The sequence below is a fragment of the Salmo salar genome, chromosome 04 (assembly GCF_965601325.2).
Source record: "Salmo salar chromosome 04, fSalSal1, whole genome shotgun sequence".
Classification (NCBI taxonomy): domain Eukaryota; kingdom Metazoa; phylum Chordata; class Actinopteri; order Salmoniformes; family Salmonidae; genus Salmo; species Salmo salar.
The window spans coordinates 25,387,562-25,407,111 of record NC_138294.1 but is presented as its reverse complement, the minus strand read 5'-3'; the positions used below and the strand labels follow the sequence as shown (position 1 = coordinate 25,407,111).

The 19,550-nt window shown below is 42.6% G+C and overlaps 1 protein-coding gene across 1 annotated transcript; it reads left to right on the top strand.

Moving 5' to 3' along the window:
- The first annotated feature begins 228 nt into the window (after nt 1–228).
- On the top strand, nt 229–17,971 carry LOC106602462 (uncharacterized). The gene is made up of 6 exons (XM_014195130.3): nt 229–863; nt 5,157–5,287; nt 12,356–12,508; nt 12,875–12,986; nt 13,183–13,310; nt 15,724–17,971. Exons 1-6 carry the CDS (start codon nt 581–583, stop codon nt 16,651–16,653), a joined length of 1,737 nt encoding a protein of 578 aa, XP_014050605.2. The 5' UTR covers nt 229–580; the 3' UTR covers nt 16,654–17,971.
- The last annotated feature ends 1,579 nt before the right edge of the window (nt 17,972–19,550 follow it).

The window sequence follows — 19,550 nt, the reverse complement described above, 5'->3', positions numbered from 1 at the left end:
TGACGTCACTGATTGAAACGCTATTAGCGCGCACCACCGCTAACTAACTAGCCATTTCATATCGGTTACATAACCAATGAGGAGATGGCAAGTGGGTACTGAAATAGAAAGGAGTTCTATTTTAGCCCTTGGCATTGCATACGCTCGTTGGCGCACGCGAGCAGTGTGGGTGCAATAATTGAATAACATGGATTTCTAAATTTATTTTGCGACGTGTCCGGTCTGGACAGCATGTGAGTATTCGAACACAGCTCAGGTTTAGTGAAGAGAATAATTGGAGGGCGGTCTCACACTCCAGTACAGTAGGTGGCGGTGTATGCACCTTTCAGTTGGTTGCGATCCGTCAATACAAACGTAAATAAGTAATAAGCGGAAGTGAGTAGTGATCAAGAACAATTTCTACGTTAGCGTTTTTATTTTTTAGACATTTTTTAACTCCCTGGAACTCAATCCGATTCATTTTAACTGCAAAACAACACGTACTTAACTCGGGTAGTCTTTAATTCGCGTTGGAGACAGGACTTGGTTGTTAGATGTTTTCTAGGTAACGCTAGCTAGCTGCTAACGATACTAGTAAACAATGGCTATCGATATGGTTTTTCACACTCAAATAGCCTCGATTATGGAAGTGCTTGCGAATGCAGCCGTGGCAGAGATCTGTAAACTCGTAGACGACGACTATGCAGTCTTGCGTTTGGAAATGTCTCAAAGCCAGAAAGAAAACAGGGGATTGCGGAGGAAACTACAGCTACTGGAACTGAAGGTGGCACGGGAGCGCGCAGAGAGGACAATACGAGAGCGCGCCCTTGCCATTCGTCCCAGTAGTGTCAAGATCCTCGACCGATACAGAGGAATGGCAAGAGGTACTTTTTTGGAGAAGGCTGAAAATGTTAGGTTATTTTCTGGACATGTGTTCAGATGTGTTACCCAGAATTGGGTTTTTGGATAGTATACAATACTTACCCTGATTATTAAGCTATCTTGCAATATTTTATTTTACCTTAAATTTACCTACTTGGTAAAATAAACAAACAATTATTGCACAGAGACACGATGGCCATTTTTCCGAATACCCATTATTGCGTTCTAAATAGGAGGGTGTTAAGAGGTCAAAATGAAACTGTTTCTGGTGTTATACTTTGTAATCCATGTTATAGAGAAGCTTCTCAGGAACACAGAACACTTTATTTCATGAGGATAGGAGTTTTTTCCAAGTGATTGAAAAAGGTCAATTCCTAGTCCAGGGGTTTCAATTAAGGCCTAGACAACCAGGTGTGGGGAATTCCTTACTAATTAGTGACCTTAATTAGTCAATGAATTACAAGGAAGTAGCGAAAAACCCGCCGACACTCGGCACTCCGTGGAATGAGTTTGACACCTTTGCCCTATTCAATAATGGCACCAAATCACCTGTCTGGATTATTAATTTCAACACGTTTTGTCCAATATCGGGTTGTCATATTGTTATGCCATTTTCATGGCTGATGTAGAGCAGAGTTAATTAAAATAAAAGTAAAAGAGTATGAGGTTTAACTTCAATATTATGCTAAGGTTGATTTAATATGCAAATGAGGCCGTATGGGATGCATAATTACAGAAACGTATAATCAATCATTTAAGGTAGGGTGGTCATGTTATTAACAAATCTTAATTCCTTATGCAAAACTGAGAGTTTAACAATTTATGAAATTCGAATGCAACTTTTATACTACTTTATGCAAATTAGGTAAATACAGCATGTTAAGCCCGTTTATTTAAAGTAAGGTGGTCATATTGTTAACATGCACTAAGTGTACAAAATATTATGAACACCTGCTCTTTCCATGACATTGTCTGTCATGGAAAGCGCATAGTGTTCATAATGTTTTGTACACTCAGTGCATGTTAATATGACCACCTTACTTTAAATAAATGGGCTTAACATGCTGTATTTGTTTAATCCAGGTGAAAGCTATGACCCCTTATTGATGTCACTTGTTAAATCCACTTCAATCAGTGTAGATGAAGGGGAGGAGACGGGTTCAAAAATTATTTTTAAGGCTTGAGACAATTGAGACATGGATTGTGTATGTGTGCCATTCAGAGGGTGAATGGGCAAGACAAAAGATTGAAGTGCCTTTGAATGGGGTATGGTAGTAGGTGCCAGGCGCACCAGTTTGTGTCAAGAATTGCAATGCAGCAGGGTTTTTCACACACAGCAGTTTCCCATGTGTTTCAAGAATGGTCCACCACCCAAAGTACATCCAGCCAACTTGACACAACTGTAGGAAGCATTGGAGTCAACATGGGCCAGCATAATGCTTTCGACACCTTGTAGAGTCCATGCCCCTACGAATTGAGACTGTTCTAAGGGGGGGGTATGTGCGCAACTCAAAATTATGAAGGTGTTCTTAATGTTTTGTAGACAGTGTATATTTTGTTTTATGCAGAACTGGGAGGTTGTAACAATTTCATAAAGAAATACAAGATAATTAGTGAATTGCAACGTTCCATTCACTTCAATGGGATTTTATTTACCCCTTTTAAGCTAGACACACCAAACTAACTTTAAAACAGTCAAGTGGATCTCTTGTGGGCAAAGTAATAGTTAAAAAATGAACTTGGAATACTGCAGTTTGCAATACTGCCTATAACACTTGCTGTGCCATTACTGTAATATCTGCATGTGTAGCCTAATTGCCACCTTCTCAAAGACCTCAGGAAGTTGAGACATCCCACTAGCAGATTGGAGTTTTTTTGTCAGGACATTAAGACCAGAGAAATAGAGCCCCCTCCCCACACATGCATACACACCAACGTGGGCATCTCGCTCTCTCATCAAATATCAGTATGTATGTGCATTAATATGGTACACAGTGCAGCAAGGGTGACTTAAATGGCCAAGTGTACAGTAACAGTGCAAACATGACAAACAGTAGCAGCATTGGTAACAGGTTATATACATATGTCCAAGAGAATAAAGAAGATAGAATACATAGTGTGCTGTATGCGTTAGTATTTAAGAATGTTTACGCTATGGGGTAAGATGCCACGCACACACACCAGGGGTAATAGGAGTACATATAATTGGGATGACATAATCCTGAACAAAAGTCAGGTTAACTATTTACCAATTAGTAAGAGTTAGTCTATATAGCACAGGTATGTTCTATCCAGTAGCCTAACTGATTAGGTCTAATTGATTAGGCCTAGAGTGCCAAATAATACGCCCAAACCTGTGCCATGCCACCTGCATACACACACCCACACAGCCCACACAGACACAAACTTCCCCCCCACACACACACACCACACAGACACAAACTTCCCCTCCCACACACACACACCACACACACAGCCTAACACAGACACACATTTCTCACTAAGTCTGAAAGCAGAAGGTTGCAATACTAGTCTAAAAACACAGCTTACTTCTAAGTTGCTATATTACTTCTTAATTGCTATATTGTAATTATTTAGCCACTATGGCCTATTCATTGCCTTTACCTCCCTTATCCTACCTCATTTGCACACCCTGTATATAGACTTTTTTTGTTGTATTATTGACTGTATGTTTGTTATTCCGTGTGTAACTCTGTTTGTGTCGCACTGCTTTGCTTTCTTGGCCAGGTCGCAGTTGTAAATGAGAACTTGTTCTCAACTAGCCTACCTGGTTAAATAAAGGTAAAATAAGGTAGGGCTACACCTGAGTTGGGTTACATTGTTATGTTTGGTCTTGATGAGTTATTATAGTGATGCGAGGATAAACTGCACCGTTTCCAGCCAATAATTAGCCTAGGCTGAGACAGTGAGCTTCCTGCTAGCCAGCTGCACAGCAAGATAGATGGGACACATTTTAAATTCACAGGTATTTAGCTTTTATCTATTTGTATGCCTGTAGCCACTGAATTCTAGTAGTTTACACTTCAAATAATAAAACCATCAATCACAAAATTCCCAAATTGCACAATACAGCCTCTGCAGAGCAGAGACCAAGAGATGCGTATCTGTATTCCCAGTCATGTGAAATCCATAGATTAGCGCCATTTTATTTAAATTTACTGATTTCCTTATATGAACTGTAAATCAGTAAAATCTTTGAAATTGTTGCATGTTGCATTTTTAAAATATTTTTGTTCAGTATAGAATTCTCACATTGTCGCGTCACCTATAAATAGTAGCAGAGGTGGGAAAAAAGTACCCAATTGTCATACTTTAGTAAAAGTAAAGATGCCTTAATAGAAAATGACTCAAGTGAAAGTCACCCAGTAAAATCCTACTTGAGTAAAAGTATTTGGTTTTAAATATACTTAAGTATCAAAAGTAAAAGTGTAAATAATTTAAAATTCCTTATATTAAGCAAACCAGACGGTACCGTTTTTTAAATGTTTTATTTATGGATAGCCAGGGGCATGCTGCAACCCTCAGACATAATTTACAAGCTAAGCATGTATTTAGTGAGTCTGCCAGATCAGAGGCAGTAGGGATGACCAGCGATGTTCTCTTGATAATTGTGTGAATTAGATCATTTTCCTGTCCTGCTAAGCATTCAAAATGTTACGAGTACTTTTGGGTGTCAGGGGAAAATGTTTGGAGTAAAACTTACATACTTTTCTTTAGGAATGTAGTGAAGTAAAAGTATAAAGTTGTAAAAAATATAAATTGTAAAGTACAAATACCCCCAAAAACGACTTAAGTACTTTACGTCACTGAATAGTAGTCAAAAATAGCTGATATTGAAGTATGGGATGTGCTACCAAAATGAATGAATTGCGTAGAACAGCGCAATTGCGCATTAGATGAAGCATGTCAGTATGGATGAGCCTAGTATATTGGTATTTGTTATTTAGGGCATACGTTTTTACTAAACAGTACATTTTAAATAATATATAGTATGATTAGTATGCCGTTTTTAAGTAGTAGGCAAGCCAGATTTCGGGCACTGCCAGTATCATATTCAAACCAGATTCTGATTTACTGAATTACTTATTGTCATACTCAATAAAAACAATGTGATGCATGGAACATCAATCAATCAATAAATAGTATATCAAAATGTTATGAAAAGTGTTACCTTGCGTCCTTGCCAATTGTAAACAGTGTCAATAGTGTACAATATAGCGTTGAGCATTGACAGTACCTAACCTAACCACCTCTTTTCCCCCAATCACTCTCAGGTGAAGGACATCTCACTGTAGGCCACAGGAGCTTTGTGAAGCCAGCGGGACACAATACATGGAGAGATGACCAACCCATAGCTATAGATGAGGGGACTGGAACCTCAACCCAGCATGTTATCGTGATAGAGGTCAGTGTCATAGTGTAACATTAGAAATTACAGTACTGGTTCACTCAGCTATTAAAATCAAATAACATTTTATTTGTCACATGCGCCGAATACAACGGGTGTAGACTTCACCATGAAAATAGTAACACAAGAGGAATAAAATATACTAGAATGGAGCTAAACAAAAAAAGAAACGTCCCTTTTTCAGGACCCTGTCTTCAAAGATTATTCATAAATATCCAAATAACTTCACAGATCTTCATTGTAAAGGGTTTAAACACTGTTTCCCATGCTTGTTCAATGAACCAGAAACAATTAATTAACATGCACCTGTGGAACGGTCGTTAAGACACTAACAGCTTACAGACGGTAGGCAATTAAGGTCACAGTTATAAAAACTTAGGACACTAAAGAGGCCGTTCTACTGACTCTGAAAAACACCAAAAGAAAGATGCCCAGGGTCCCTGCTCATCTGTGTGAACGTGCCTTAGGCATGCTGCAAGGAGGCATGAGGACTGCACATGTGGCCAGGGCAATAAATTGCAATGTCTGTACTGTGAGACGCCTAAGACAGCGCTACAGGGAGACAGGATGGACAACTGATCGTCCTCGTAGTAGCAGACCACGTGTAAGGATCAGTGCAGGTAGTCTGCTAACCAATTAATTAACTATTTAGCACTCTTATGGCTATTTAGCAGACTTGTGGTTTGGGGGTAGAAGCTACAGTATCTCGGAGCCTGTTGGTCCGAAAGTCAATGCTCTAGTACCGTTTACAGACTATGGCTTGGGTGGCTGGAGGCTTTGGCAATTTTTTCAGGCCTTCTTCTGGCACCACCTGATATAGAGGTCCTGGATGGAAGGGAGCACGGCCCAAGTGATGTACTGGGCTGTCCGCACCACCCTCTGTAGCGCTTTCCGGTTGAGGGCAGTGCATTTGCCATGCCAAGTGGTGATGCAGCCAGTCAAGATGCTCTCAATGGTGCAGCTGTAGAACTTTTTGAGAATCCGAGGGCCCATGCCAAATCTTTTAAGCCTCCTGACAGGGAAGACGTGCTATGGTGCCCTCTTCACATCTGTGTGGGTGTGTATGGACCATGTTAAGCCGTCAGTGATGTGGACGCCAAGGAATTTGAAGCTCTCGTCGATGTGGGTGGGGGGGGCATGCTCTACCCTCTTTCTCCTGTAGTCCATTATCAGTTCCTTGGTTTTACTGACATTGAGGGAGATGTTGTTGTCCTAGCACCACAAAGGCCTACCACCGCCGTGTCGTCAGCAAACTTGATGATGGTGTTGGAGTCGTGAACAGGGAGTACAGGAGGGGACTAAGCACACACCTATGAGAAGCCCCGTGTTGAGGGTCAGCGTGGCAGAGGTGTTGTTGCCTACCCTCACCACATGGTACCGGCCCGTCAGGAAGGCCAGGATCCAGTTGCAGAGGAAAGTGTCCAGTTTCAGGTAGAGGTCTTCACGGATCCACCTGTACCTAAATACCCGAGCGGTTCCGGATCCAGAATTCTAAATAATGTCACTGGTCTGGGTCGGATCTGAAATTGTTTCGGGTATGTGTAATTTTAACTGACTTGTCTGGAAGGATCCGAACGCGACTGCTGCGGTAGAGAGAGAGAGAAATGTATGCATCTGCTCTTTGCTTTTCAGATCGCAGATCAGACCCAGACAGACTGGGGAAACTGGGCTGTCATCCTGCTCCTGGCTCAGTATTTACCGGTATTTCGCCAGAGCCAGAGGATGGTTTATTCCCGTGATGATGGTGAGGCATTACACTCTAGTGGTGATGATCCGTCTTGTTCTTACGCTACAGAGATGAACCCTGGCAACATGTCCTTGGGTTTAGAGACACAGACTGATCTGTCTAGAGGGGACTGGGACCGGTACAGTAGTAGTGTATACTCTGAAGGTTGCCTAGATAGGAAAGGGGAGGTTACAGTGGTAGATGATGTGAAGGGCGACGCTCCTCTGACATGGAATGTAGACGAGACTCACTTAGGACACTCACAAGGAAGAGATTTCTTAGATTACAGGAAAATCTTAAAGACAAATCATATTGTCGCCACCAACTCCCCTTTACACTCTTTCAGGGATCGCGACCCAGTGTCCGTATCAATGGCACCTTCCGATTCACACGGCTGTGTCCTTTTCGATCAGGTATTGAACTCAAAGGACCAAAGGGCGTGGGGAGGGGGACCAACATCAGACCATAGTCAAGAGACAGGGTTCTTCTGCATCAAAGGCTTCAGCTGCCCCCAGAAGGTAGAGATCCACCAGAGGATCCACACAGGGGTGAAACCCTTCAGCTGTAGTCAGTGTGAGAAGAGGTTCTCCCTGGCTGGCAACCTGAAGAGGCAACAGAAGGTCCACACAGGGGAGAAACCTTTCAGCTGCCCCCAGTGTGAGAAGAGGTTCTCCCTGGCTGGCAACCTGAAAATGCACCTGAAGGTCCACAAGGGAGAAAGACCGTTCGCCTGTACACACTGTGGGAAGAGGTTCTCAGAAAGGAGCTACCTCAGGATACACCAGCAGAAAAAACATTCTACTCTATAACATAGAAAATAATCATTCCACTCGATAGCTTCTGATGTTTAGATCAAACCCTGCATAAAGACACAGATACATTTTTTTTTTTTTTAAAGATCCACAGATGCATTTGGAATAACGAGAGTAACAGATTTCAGTGTTGAATATTCCTGGGTAGAACATTGCATACATACATTATGTGATACATAAAGCATATACACTAAGTGTACAAAACATTAGGAACACCTTCCTAATATTGAGTTGCACCCCCTTTTGCCCTCAGAACAGCCTCAATTCGTCTTTCCCATTAACCCTCAATGGCACACATACACAATCCATGTCTCAAGGCTTAAAAATCCTTCTTTGACCCGTCTCCTCCCCTTCATCTACACTGATTGATATGGATTTAACAAGTGACTTTAATAAGTGGTCATAGCTTTCACCTGAAGTCACCTGGTCAGTCTGTCAAGGAAATAATGAGTATTCCTAATGTTTTGTACACTGTGTATAAGCCTAAAAAGACTGTTATATATTGTGTTTGTACTCTGCTAAATGAAGTTCACAAGTGCCTGTTTCATTACATCCGTTAAACTACCTAATTTGCTACCCCAAGATACTTTTTAATGAAAAAATAAATGGATTTTATCAAGTTTGTGCAGAGTTTTAGTTGAGACATTTACTTTATAGTCATTTAGCAGATGCTCTTATCCAGAGCGACTTACAATCAGTGCATTCATCTTAAGATGGCTGGGTGAGAACCACATATCAAAGTCGTAGTAAATCAGGGCTCAACATTAAGGGGGAATTGCAGCTGCTGATTTGGCCTTGTTTTTGAACTTGCTCCTCAAGAAATGCTGTCGGCCATGACAGAAGCCGTACTTGAGTTGACTTGGTGGTGGGGGGGTTTAATGTGGGTGTTTCTTGTGTTTGTCCTTGCCACCACCAAGACCGACCCATATGTCGGAACCTTGCCTGCAGCCCCCCCCACTCAGTCACAACAAACAAACCTCCTGCTTGCTAAGTACAATAACTACAAGCAGTTGGTAGATGTATGGTGAGATGCCGGAGGAAGCTTTAAATAGGTCAGTAGCCTACAGTGTAAAAACGACAAGAATGTTATTGCCAAATTTATGTAAATATTCTAAACTAAGTATTTTGATAACTTTCAAATATAGTAACAGGTCCATGTAGAATAAACCCCCCTTTACAATATACCAAAGAAGCAGTGTTCTGCTAATATAATAATGTGAACCTTTGACCTTTCATTGTCGTTCCCAGCCGATACAGATACTCTGCCTATCTGCATTTTGTCTGGCGGTAATGTTGCTGCCTTAGCAAACATGTCAGTGGTCATACCTTCCTGTGTTGTGTCCCGTATAAAACAGGAGTTCCCTGATCCTGGTGCAGAATACACAGTTTCTCCCTCCCCATATTGACTGATACCATTTAATAATAAAAAAAAAGACAATGCAAGTAAAAGTTATCTAGTAAAAATGTTATGCCGAGTGCCAGGTCTCAGAGACGTCAGTATCCAGCCTGTCTGTCGGTCAGGACTCCATCACATCATCTTGCAAGTCTCCAAGTGCTGGCTCCATAGATGCATCTGTCAACATATACACAGTCACTGTTCTATTACCAATGGCAGTTAGGATTGGTGATATCTGACAAACAAACATATACTATGTTGAAGTTTGAACAGGTCAGACTAAACCTACCTAATTCTGGTCTACCTATCGACAATTGTTGTTGAGCAAACGAGGTGAGGCTGGAGGTGAGGTCTTTGCCAGCGTAGATCAGGTTGGTGGCACCATAATTATTGTGATGGGCTCATGGTAACAGCTGGACTAGAATAAGTTGAATGGTATCAAATACATCAAACATTTTACATTTAAATTTTAGTCATTTTAGCAGACACTCTTATCCAGAGCAACTTACAGTAGTGAATGCATACATTTCGTCCTCCCTGTTCCATTTATAGGAATGCTCACAGCGAGGGCATGTCTGCGTGATGTTGAGGGTCCCCTTGCTGGTCTTCTCTATGTTGGCTGCAAACTGGACATTTCTCAAAACAACTGCAGCAGGCAATCCTTATAAACAATTTACTTCCTCATATTATGAGGTGGGGTTGACTGGGAGGGCCTGTGACGGTGTTATACAATAGACAGCCAAGGGGTTAATTGCATTTTGTTATAAAGAGAGGAGAACGCTTTTGATAATGCACTTCACAACCAAAATGATCTACTACTTGTATCTGCTTGGCTGAGTAATTACCCGGTTTGATAAGCTAGTATTTTTTTTTTTTTTTTTTTTATACATCTTTTCACATAACACACATTTACCATTGTTGATGAAGCAGTCTGTCACCAGGGTATTAACTCGGGGTCAAGCTAATTCTAGGTTGTCACTAGTTACCACAGCCACAAAGTCAGAAACACAGCCTATTTCTAAAATGTATCTTTATTAAAATGTGATTTTTAAACCTAAACTTTACCACAATGCTAAGCTTTTGCCTAACCCTAACCAAAATGCAGACATTGAATATCCCTTTGAGCATGGTGACTTTATTAATTACACTTTGGATGGTGTATCAATACACCCAGTCACTACAAAGAAACAGATGCCCTTCCTAACTCTGTTGCCAGAAAGGAAGGAAACCACTCAGGGATTTCACCATAAGGCCAAAGGTGACTTTAAAACAGAGTTTAATGACAGTGATGGAAAACTGAGGATGTATCAACAACATTGTAGATACTCCACAATACTAACCTAATTGACAGAGTGAAAAGAAGGAATATATTCCAAATCATGCATCCTGTTTGCAACAAGGCACTAAAGTAATCCTGCAAAAAAATGTGATATAGCAATTAACTTTTTGTCCGGAATACAAAGTGTTATGTTTGGTGCAAATCTAATATAACACATTACAGAGTACCACTCTCCATATTTTCAAGCATAGTGGTGGCTGCTTCATGTTATGGGTATGCTTGTAATCGTTAAGGACTGGGGAGTTTTTCAGGATAAAATAAAATGGAATAGAGCTAAGCACAGGCAAAATCCTAAAGGAAAACCTGGTTCAGTCTGCTTTCCACCAGCCACTGGGAGAAGAATTCACCTTTCATCAGGGCAAGAACCTAAAACACAAGGCCAAATCTACACTGGAGTTGCTTACGAAGAAGACGACAGTGAATGTTCCTCAGTGGCCGAGTTACTGTAGTTTTAACTTAAATCTACTTGAAAATCTAAGGCAAGACCTGAAAATGTTTTTCTAGCAGTGATCAACAACCAATTTGACAGAGCTTGAAGAATTTTGAAAAGAAAAATCCAGGTGTGGATAGCTCTTAGAGACTTACCCAGAAAGACTCAGGTATTCACACCCCTGAGTCAATACATGTTAGCTGTAATTGCTGCCAAAGGTGATTCTATGTAAATTACATATTTCATTTTCAATAAATTTGCAAAAATGTCTAAAAACATTTTTTCACTCTGTCATTATGGGGTATATGTGAAGGAGTGCGAGACAAAATCTATTTAATCCATTTTGAATTTGGTCTGTAAAACAACAAAATGTGGAATAGGTCGAGGGGTATGAATACTTTCTGAAGGCACTGTATCTCTTGATCTGCTTGACATGGTTAGTGGGACGGCCAAGAGACCAGAGGTGGTGGAGTGCTCGATTTGGGGTGTAGAGGTTGAGCATAGCCTGAAGGTAGGGAGGGGCAGTTCCCCTTTCTGCTCTGTAGGCAAGCACCATGGTCTTGCAGTGGATGTGAGCTTCGACTGGAAGCCAGTAGAGTGTGCTGAGGAGCAGGGAGACATGGGAGATCTTGGGAAATTGCGGTGTTCTAGATAAGTTCCAGGGGTTTGATGGCACAAGCAGGTTACCCAGCCAACAGAGTTGCAGTCGTGTAAACAGGGAGATGAAAACAGCCTGGATTAGGACCTGCAGGAATGAGCCATTGCTTTGATATTCTCTGCACTCTGAGTGGGGGACGCCGTGGAGTTGTCAACCGTGATGGAGAGGTCTTGGAGCGGGCAGACCTTCCCCGGGAGGATAAGCAGCTCCGTCTTGTCGAGGTTGAACTTGAGGCCGTGGGCTGACATCTAAGCTGAGATGTCTGCCAGGCACGCAGAGAGATGTGTATGTGTGGTTTTCACGTGGTGTATTTAACACTTGTTTATGTTTAATAAACACAAAATGGGACTCTTCATTCTAAGACTTTCATTGAGACTCTCTTTAGTATACATCACATCTGATGTCATCCTTTTCTGCATACACACAACAGCGCTTTAACCATTATACACTTACTAAATATACCCACACACTAACAAACCTACTGTACACCTCATAGTTTAGTCAGGTATGTCTGATGACTCATATTTACCCACATATTTATGTCCACCTTGATGGGTTTAACAACAATGTAATTTTGTAACTACAGTATAGGCCTCAAACGTAGTGGGGATGGGTAAACACTCCATGTTGAAGTGTGTTTATTATCTGTGTGTCTGTACCTGAGGGAGTATGTCTGTGTAATCTGTATCACCTGTCTTTTCCAGGAAGAGGAAGGTCCAAAGGTGCTGCTGGTGAAGGAGGAGGGTCTGGGGAACCCTGAGGGGACCATGGTCATGGAGGACAACCAGACTACACCTCCTCCTGAACCCACAGAGGAACCAGCTGAGCAGCACAGGACCACACACAGTCTCACTGAGGTGAGCCCACTGTGAACTACTGTCTGAATGTCATTAGGTCAGGGCCCGTATCCACAAAGCCTCTCAGAGTAGGAGTGCTGATCTAGGATCAGTTTAACCCCTTTAGATAATAATAAGACCTATTTAGACATATGGGGACCTGATCCTTGATCAGCACTCTTACTATGAGGAGCTTTGTGGATACGGCCCCAGGGCTTGATACATTTTGTCTTAAGTGTGGGACCATGCCTTTGAATGACCAAACCATTAAGTGTCAAGTAATCAAGTTGTTTGCATAGTACTCATAGCAATCCCTCATTGTCCAATCAGAAGATGCTCATATCAGATTTCTTGATCCAACATCCTCTCACTCTGTATCTCTTACAGTCAGTAGACATGGAGGATGGGAAGCTTGATCTGCTGCTGGTCAAAGAGGAGACAATAGAAGATGGACCAGAGAGCATTGATCTGCTGAGTGGACTAAAGATGGGAGAGCAAGGTAAGGGATACATACATATAGCCTACATACAGTAATAGATTTTCAATGGGAATAGTGATGCGCCTGGCTACAATAAAATGAAATCAATACAACTTATGTTTACATACAAAAACACACATTATAATGTATGTTATAAAAACATTTATGTAGAGTTATCTTCCATGTTTTTAGTCTATTTTCTAACCTCTTCCTGTAGATGGTTGGCTGGAGGCTAACAGAGGGGACTGGGCAGCCATCTTGAATTCCCAGAACCAGGCGGGTGCAGTTAAGGGCCCAGGGGACAACATCACTGAGCAGGCCAGGACCAGAGGCGACATAGTGGAGGTCAGTGGATGGGACACCGTCGTCAACTCTGGGCTGGGGAACAACACTGTTAACCAGAAACAGACAGTCGAACACAAAACAGACCAGAGCGAGGCTTAGATTTGGTCCGCGAGGACGGGGAGGTGTCTGTATTCGGCTGGAGAGAAGAGACTGACTTGGCTAGTGATGCTCCGTCCTGCTCCTATAGTTGTGATTCAGAGAGACTGATGGTGCCTCAGGTTAACCCCCTAACAGGTGCTGCCTTCAGCCTGCCTTCTATAGGATCTATCAACTGGAACATGAACCCTGCGACAGCACATTCACTCCCTGGTTAGGCTGCCAACTGTGCCAGGACAGTTTTTCACACTCGTCCAACCTGAAGAGGCAAATGGGAGTCCACACAGGAGAAACCCTTTGGCTGCCCCAGTGTGAGGAAAGGTTTTCCCATCAGCACGACCAGCTGAAAATGCACCTGAAGGTCCACACAAGAGAGAGGCCATTCGCTTGTAGGCACTGCAGGTTTTCAGAGGAGCTACACTATACATACAAAAGTATGTGGACACACCTTCAAATTAGTGGATTAGGCTATTTCAGCCACACCCGTTATGACAGGTGTATAAAATCGAGCACACCGCCATGCAATCTCCATAGACAAACATTGGCAATAGAATGGCCTTACGAAAGAGCTCAGTGACTTTCAACATGGCACCGTCATAAGATGCCACCTTTCCAACAAGTGAAATTGTCAAATATCTGCCCAGCTAGAGATGCCCCGGTCAACTGTAAGTGCTCTTATTGTGATGTGGAAACTTCTAGTAGCAACAATGGATCAGCCGTGAAGTAGTGGGCCACACAAGCTCACATGTGCTGAAAGCGCGTAGCGTGTAAAATTCATCTGTTGTCAGTTGCAACACTCCCTACTGAGTTCCAAACATCCTCTGGAAGCAGCATCAGCACAAGAACTGTTCCATTGGGAGCTTCATGAAATGGGTTTCCATGGCCAAGCAGCCGCACACAAGCCTAAGACCACCATACGCAATGCCAAGTGTCTGCTGGAGTTGTAAAGCTCGCTGCCATTGGACTCTGGCGCACTGGAAACATGTTCTCTGGAGTGATGAATCACACTTTACCATCTGGCAGTCCGACGACGAATCTGGGTTTGGCGGATGCCAGGAGAACACTACCTGCCCCAATGCATAGTGCCAACTGTAAAGTTAGGTGGAGGAGGAATAATGGTCTGGGGCTGTTTTTCATTGTTCGGGCTAGGCCCCTTACTTTCAGTGAAGGGAAATTTTAACGCTGCAGCAATGACATTCTAGACTTTTGGCAACAGTTTGTGGCCCTTTCCTGTTTCAGCAGGACAATGCACAAAGCGAGGTCCATACAGAAATGGTTTGTCAAGATCGGTATGGAAGAACTTGACTGGCCTGCACAAAGCCCTGACCTCAACACCATCTAACACGTTTGGGATGAATTGGAACGCCGACTGGAAGCCAGGCCTAATCGCCCAACATGAGTGCCCGACCTCACTAATGCTCTTGTGGCTGAATGGAAGCAAGTCCCCGCAGCAATGTTCCAACATCTAGTGGAAAGCCTTCCCAGAAGAGTGGAGACTGTTATAGCAGCAAGAAGGGGATCAACTCCATATTAATGCCCATGATTTCGGAATGAGATGTTTGACGAGCAGGTGTCCACATACTTTTGGTCATGTAGTGTACCTCAGGATACACCAGCAGAAAATGCATACGGCCCATGTATAGATTATAGTGATATGTAATCTAGGTGAATTGAGGAAATAATGAGTATGATGAGGCAGAGTAGATGATATGGTGATTGATGGTTGGTGTGATGGTGTCTGTAAAAAAATGATTCACTATTGAAAAGTGGCGACCCTGACCTGTTGTTTGATGCTGGTGTTTTATGAGGAAATGATAGTGCCTTCATGTGTTTACCTGACATGAAGTAGTGAAGATGTGTGCAATATAATGTTGAACCTTTTCCAAAGTATTCTAAAATTCATTTTATCAAAGCGAGGGTACCAGACTTACAGAAAGTCGTGTTACCATAGTGAGAAAAGTTATTATATTTGTCACATATCGTTTAGTGCAATAAAAGTACTGTACTTCAAAGTTGAATGCAAGACCATTTTGTTTAAATGAAATACAAAATTGACCCTGTGCTGACAGACTTGGTTATTTTTGTATTATTGCAGGGACTGAGTTTCCCTTATCAGTCGAACCAAAACATTATACTTAATTCTTGAATCAACACATAGACAGTTTTTGGCTCCATACTGTTAGGTACTTGAATCAGTGTTCGAGACAGACTTGACTGTGGTTAACATTTGATAATTATCATGTTATGTTTTTGTGTGTACAGCAAAGTTTCTTTCATAAACTTTTGATATGCTCTTCTGTACAATTTGTGTTTACAGTCTGCAGTCCATGAAGACCTGCTGATATCTGGTGTTGCTGGCAGGAGAGACTGGGCCTCTGAGGTGGCTGGTCTCAAGCCCTGGCTCTTGATCAGGACCCTGAACCAGGAGCCGTCGCTCTTCCTTCCCGAGTCGGAACGGGGACGGAATCGCGAGGGACCGAGACTCCAACACACAGAACACAACCAGTGGACAGGTGGACTGAACAACAGTCCTGGTGGTCATCAGAGAGACAGAGGATCCAGTCCGCAGCCCAGACCCTCTTCTTCACAGTCTCAGTGCAGGGATGAAGTAGGGCCTGGGGCTGATAGAGATAGACCCTCCTGTTCCTATGATACAAACACCACAGTATCCATGATGAACAGAGCAGGTCACCCTGGGCTTCAGCCTCCACAGAGAGTGGTGGGAGACCCCCCGGGGGATAGTCTAGCAGCAAGTCTGTCTTCACCTTCAGGGTCTTGTGTAATGCCTGGTGACTGGGTTCATAGAAGTCCTGGGTCTGGACCTGGGTCTAGCCTTCCTCAGCTACCTCATAGTTACCCCACCAATACAGACAGGGTCAGGATGGACGTTCACCACAAGAGGTATCTAGCCTATAACACAGAACACAATCCCAACAACACCCAAACAATGGCTAGAGGTCAAGGAGGGAGCTCAAAGACTAACCACCTGAGGGTGGTGGCTCCTGCTTCTACCTCCTCTGGTGTCATTGGGTCACAACGTGGGATGCCGAGCATTAGCACAGACGAAGACAAGCCATACTCCTGCCCCACGTGTGGGAAGCGCTTTGCAAAGGCGACCTATGTGAAGAAGCACCAGACCATTCACATCAAGGAGAGGCCCTTCAAGTGTAAGCTGTGTTACAAGAGCTTCTCCTTCCTGAGTTACCTTATCAGACATAGGAGTGTCCACAACAGGGAGCAATCATAGCATTGGGTCTTGAGATGTACACAGGAGATATCTGGAAACTATTATTTAGCTGAAATATTATAGTTATCATGTGAAATGTCCTTGAGTTTTGGGTGGGGATTACCAAATCCCTCAGTTGAGCATCTGGATAAACTCACATTCTCACATGATAAGACTTGTTTGGTGTGCTGGCATAGCCAAAACACTGTCATGTTACTGAAGAGTAATACTATATTTCCCCTCTGAATTTGGTTTTGCTTATGTTCTGTTCATAATAAATATGTCCCTCTTTTATATAACACCTTTATCCCCCCCCCCCCCACACACACAATCAGGTTGTACCTGTTCCTTTATGTACTAAAAATAGGTGATCAAAATACACCCTCTTTTTATAACACCTTTATAACAAGCCAGGTCTGCTGAGATGACCCTGAGGTCATGCTTTCATTGGGGAAGAGGTCCAAAAACAACCCCTTACTGTGTCCCTTTCCCCTATTGCCCTCCCATGACACTGGGTAGTAGGTAGGAGTTCTCCTTAATCAGATATTTTTCATCCTCCCCTCTATCATCTTCCATATATGTTATGTGTATTATTGTTATGCATCTCCCATGATTGTAGCAAACATTGCCACTCAATAATTGACTTCCCCAGCCACACAAGTCATTGCCTGACGAATCAAACTGAATTATTCCGCTGCTCTATCGTTCGCTACGTACTTCAGTCTGAGACGGCCATCATTGAAGTCGTTTGTGGTGACATCAAAGTGAGGGGTGTTTTACAAAACAAAGTCATCGGCAATTGGATCATTTCTAACCAATCGGTATCAAAGCCAATGACGAATTTTCAAAACGTAGCTTTACCCAATGTGTGTTCTGGCTCTGGCCCGACCCATCGGTTTCTGCGACCAATCAGAACGGTTAGAATGTTTGCGTTTTAGAAATCGTCAGGGAGGTACTCTGATAGCGTTTGGCCGGAGCAAGAAGTTTGAGTAGCCAGGCAAAACAAGTCACACTCAAAGTAAGCTGTATTTATACTGCCGTATGTCACCATGTCAATGGCCTGAAGGCTTAAGGTCTTGTGATGACTGGGGTAAAATATTAAACATGAACGAATGTGCACCTGTACTTGAGATTGCAGACTGACTGGATGGCTCTACAAACTGTTTAGGAGGGTAACTAACCACATGCCCCTCATTAACCCTTTGTTAACTTGTCATTTGAAATGGGTTTGTGTGAACTGTTTTTAGAGAGACAGTAAACCTAGGCTAAAACAAGGTCAGTTGAATATTTACCTTACTGAGGTGATGTAGATGGAATAAAGTCACTCTTTTCTACTCTATTCTTACGGACACACTGTTCTTTCTAAACAAGTCTGCTCTCAGCTTGAAAGATACTGTAGTTATCATGAAGAGGATTTTATTTTATTAGGATCCCCATTAGCCGACACCAATGGCGAATGTTAGTCTTACTGTGGTCCGACACATAACGAAAAAGACATTACAGACAATTTACATATATTTAAAAACATTAACGTGTGTGTGCGCGCATCTATCAGTTACACACACGTTTGTACATCCACACAACCAGTAGGTCACATGGGGGAGAGGCGTTGTGTCGTGAGGTGTTGCTTTATTTGTTTTTTGATAGCCAGGTTTGCTGTTCACTGGCGCTATATGAAATTGAATGGAGTTCCATGCAATCATGGCTCTGTATAATACTGTACATTTCCTTGAATTTGTTCTGGACCTGGGGACTGTGAAAAGAACCGTGGTGGCATGTCTGGTGGGGTAAGTGTGTGTGTCAGTGCTGTGTGTAATTTTACTATGCAAGCAATTTGGAATTTCCTTACACATGGTTTGTTATAAAAACAAGAAGTGATGCAGTCAGTCTTTCCTCAACTCTTAGCCAAGAGAGACTGGCATGCATAGTATAGATATTAGCCCTCTGATTACAATGAAGAGCAAAAAGTTCCACTCTGTTCTGGGCCAGCTGCAGCTTAACTAGGTCTTTCTTTGCAGCACTTGACCATATGACTGGACAATAATCAAGATAAGATCAAACTAGAGCCTGCAGGACTTGCTTTGTGGAGTGTGGTGTCAGAAAAGGAAAGCATCTCTTTATCACAGACAGACCTCTCTCCATCTTTACAACCATTGAATCTATATGTTTTGACCATGACAGTTTAAAATCTAAGGTAACACCAAGTGTACTGAACAACAATATAAACGCAACAAGCAACAATTTCAAAGTTTTTACTGAGTTACAGTTCATATAAGGATATCAGTCAATAAAAAAAGTGGATTTAACATGACTGGGAATACAGATATGCATCTGTTGGTCACAGATACCTTTAAAGAAAAGTAAGGATGTGGATCAGAAAACCAGTCAGTATCTGGTGTAACCACCATTTTCCTCATACAGCATGACATCTCCTTCGCATAGAGTTGATCAGGCTGTTGATTGTGGCCTGTGGAATGTTGTCCCATTCCTCTTTAATGGCTGTGCGAAATTGCTGGATATTGGCATGAACTGGAACACGCTGTCATACACGTCGATCCAGAGCATCCCAAACATGCTCAATGGGTGACATGTCTGGTGAGTATGCAGGCCATGAAAGAACTGGGAAATTTTCAGATTCCAGGAATTGTGTACAGATCCTTGCGACATGGGGCTGTGCATTATCATGCTGAAACATGAGGTGATGGCGGCGGATGAATGGCACGACAATGGGCCTCAGGATCTCGTTACAGTATCCCTGTGCATTCAAATTGCCATCAATAAAATGCAGTTGTGTTTGTTGTCCGTAGCTTATGTCTGCCCATAGCATAACCCCACCGCCACCACGGGGCACTCAGTTCATAACGTTGACATCAGCAAACCGCTTTCCCACACAACGCCATACATGCTGTCTGAAATCT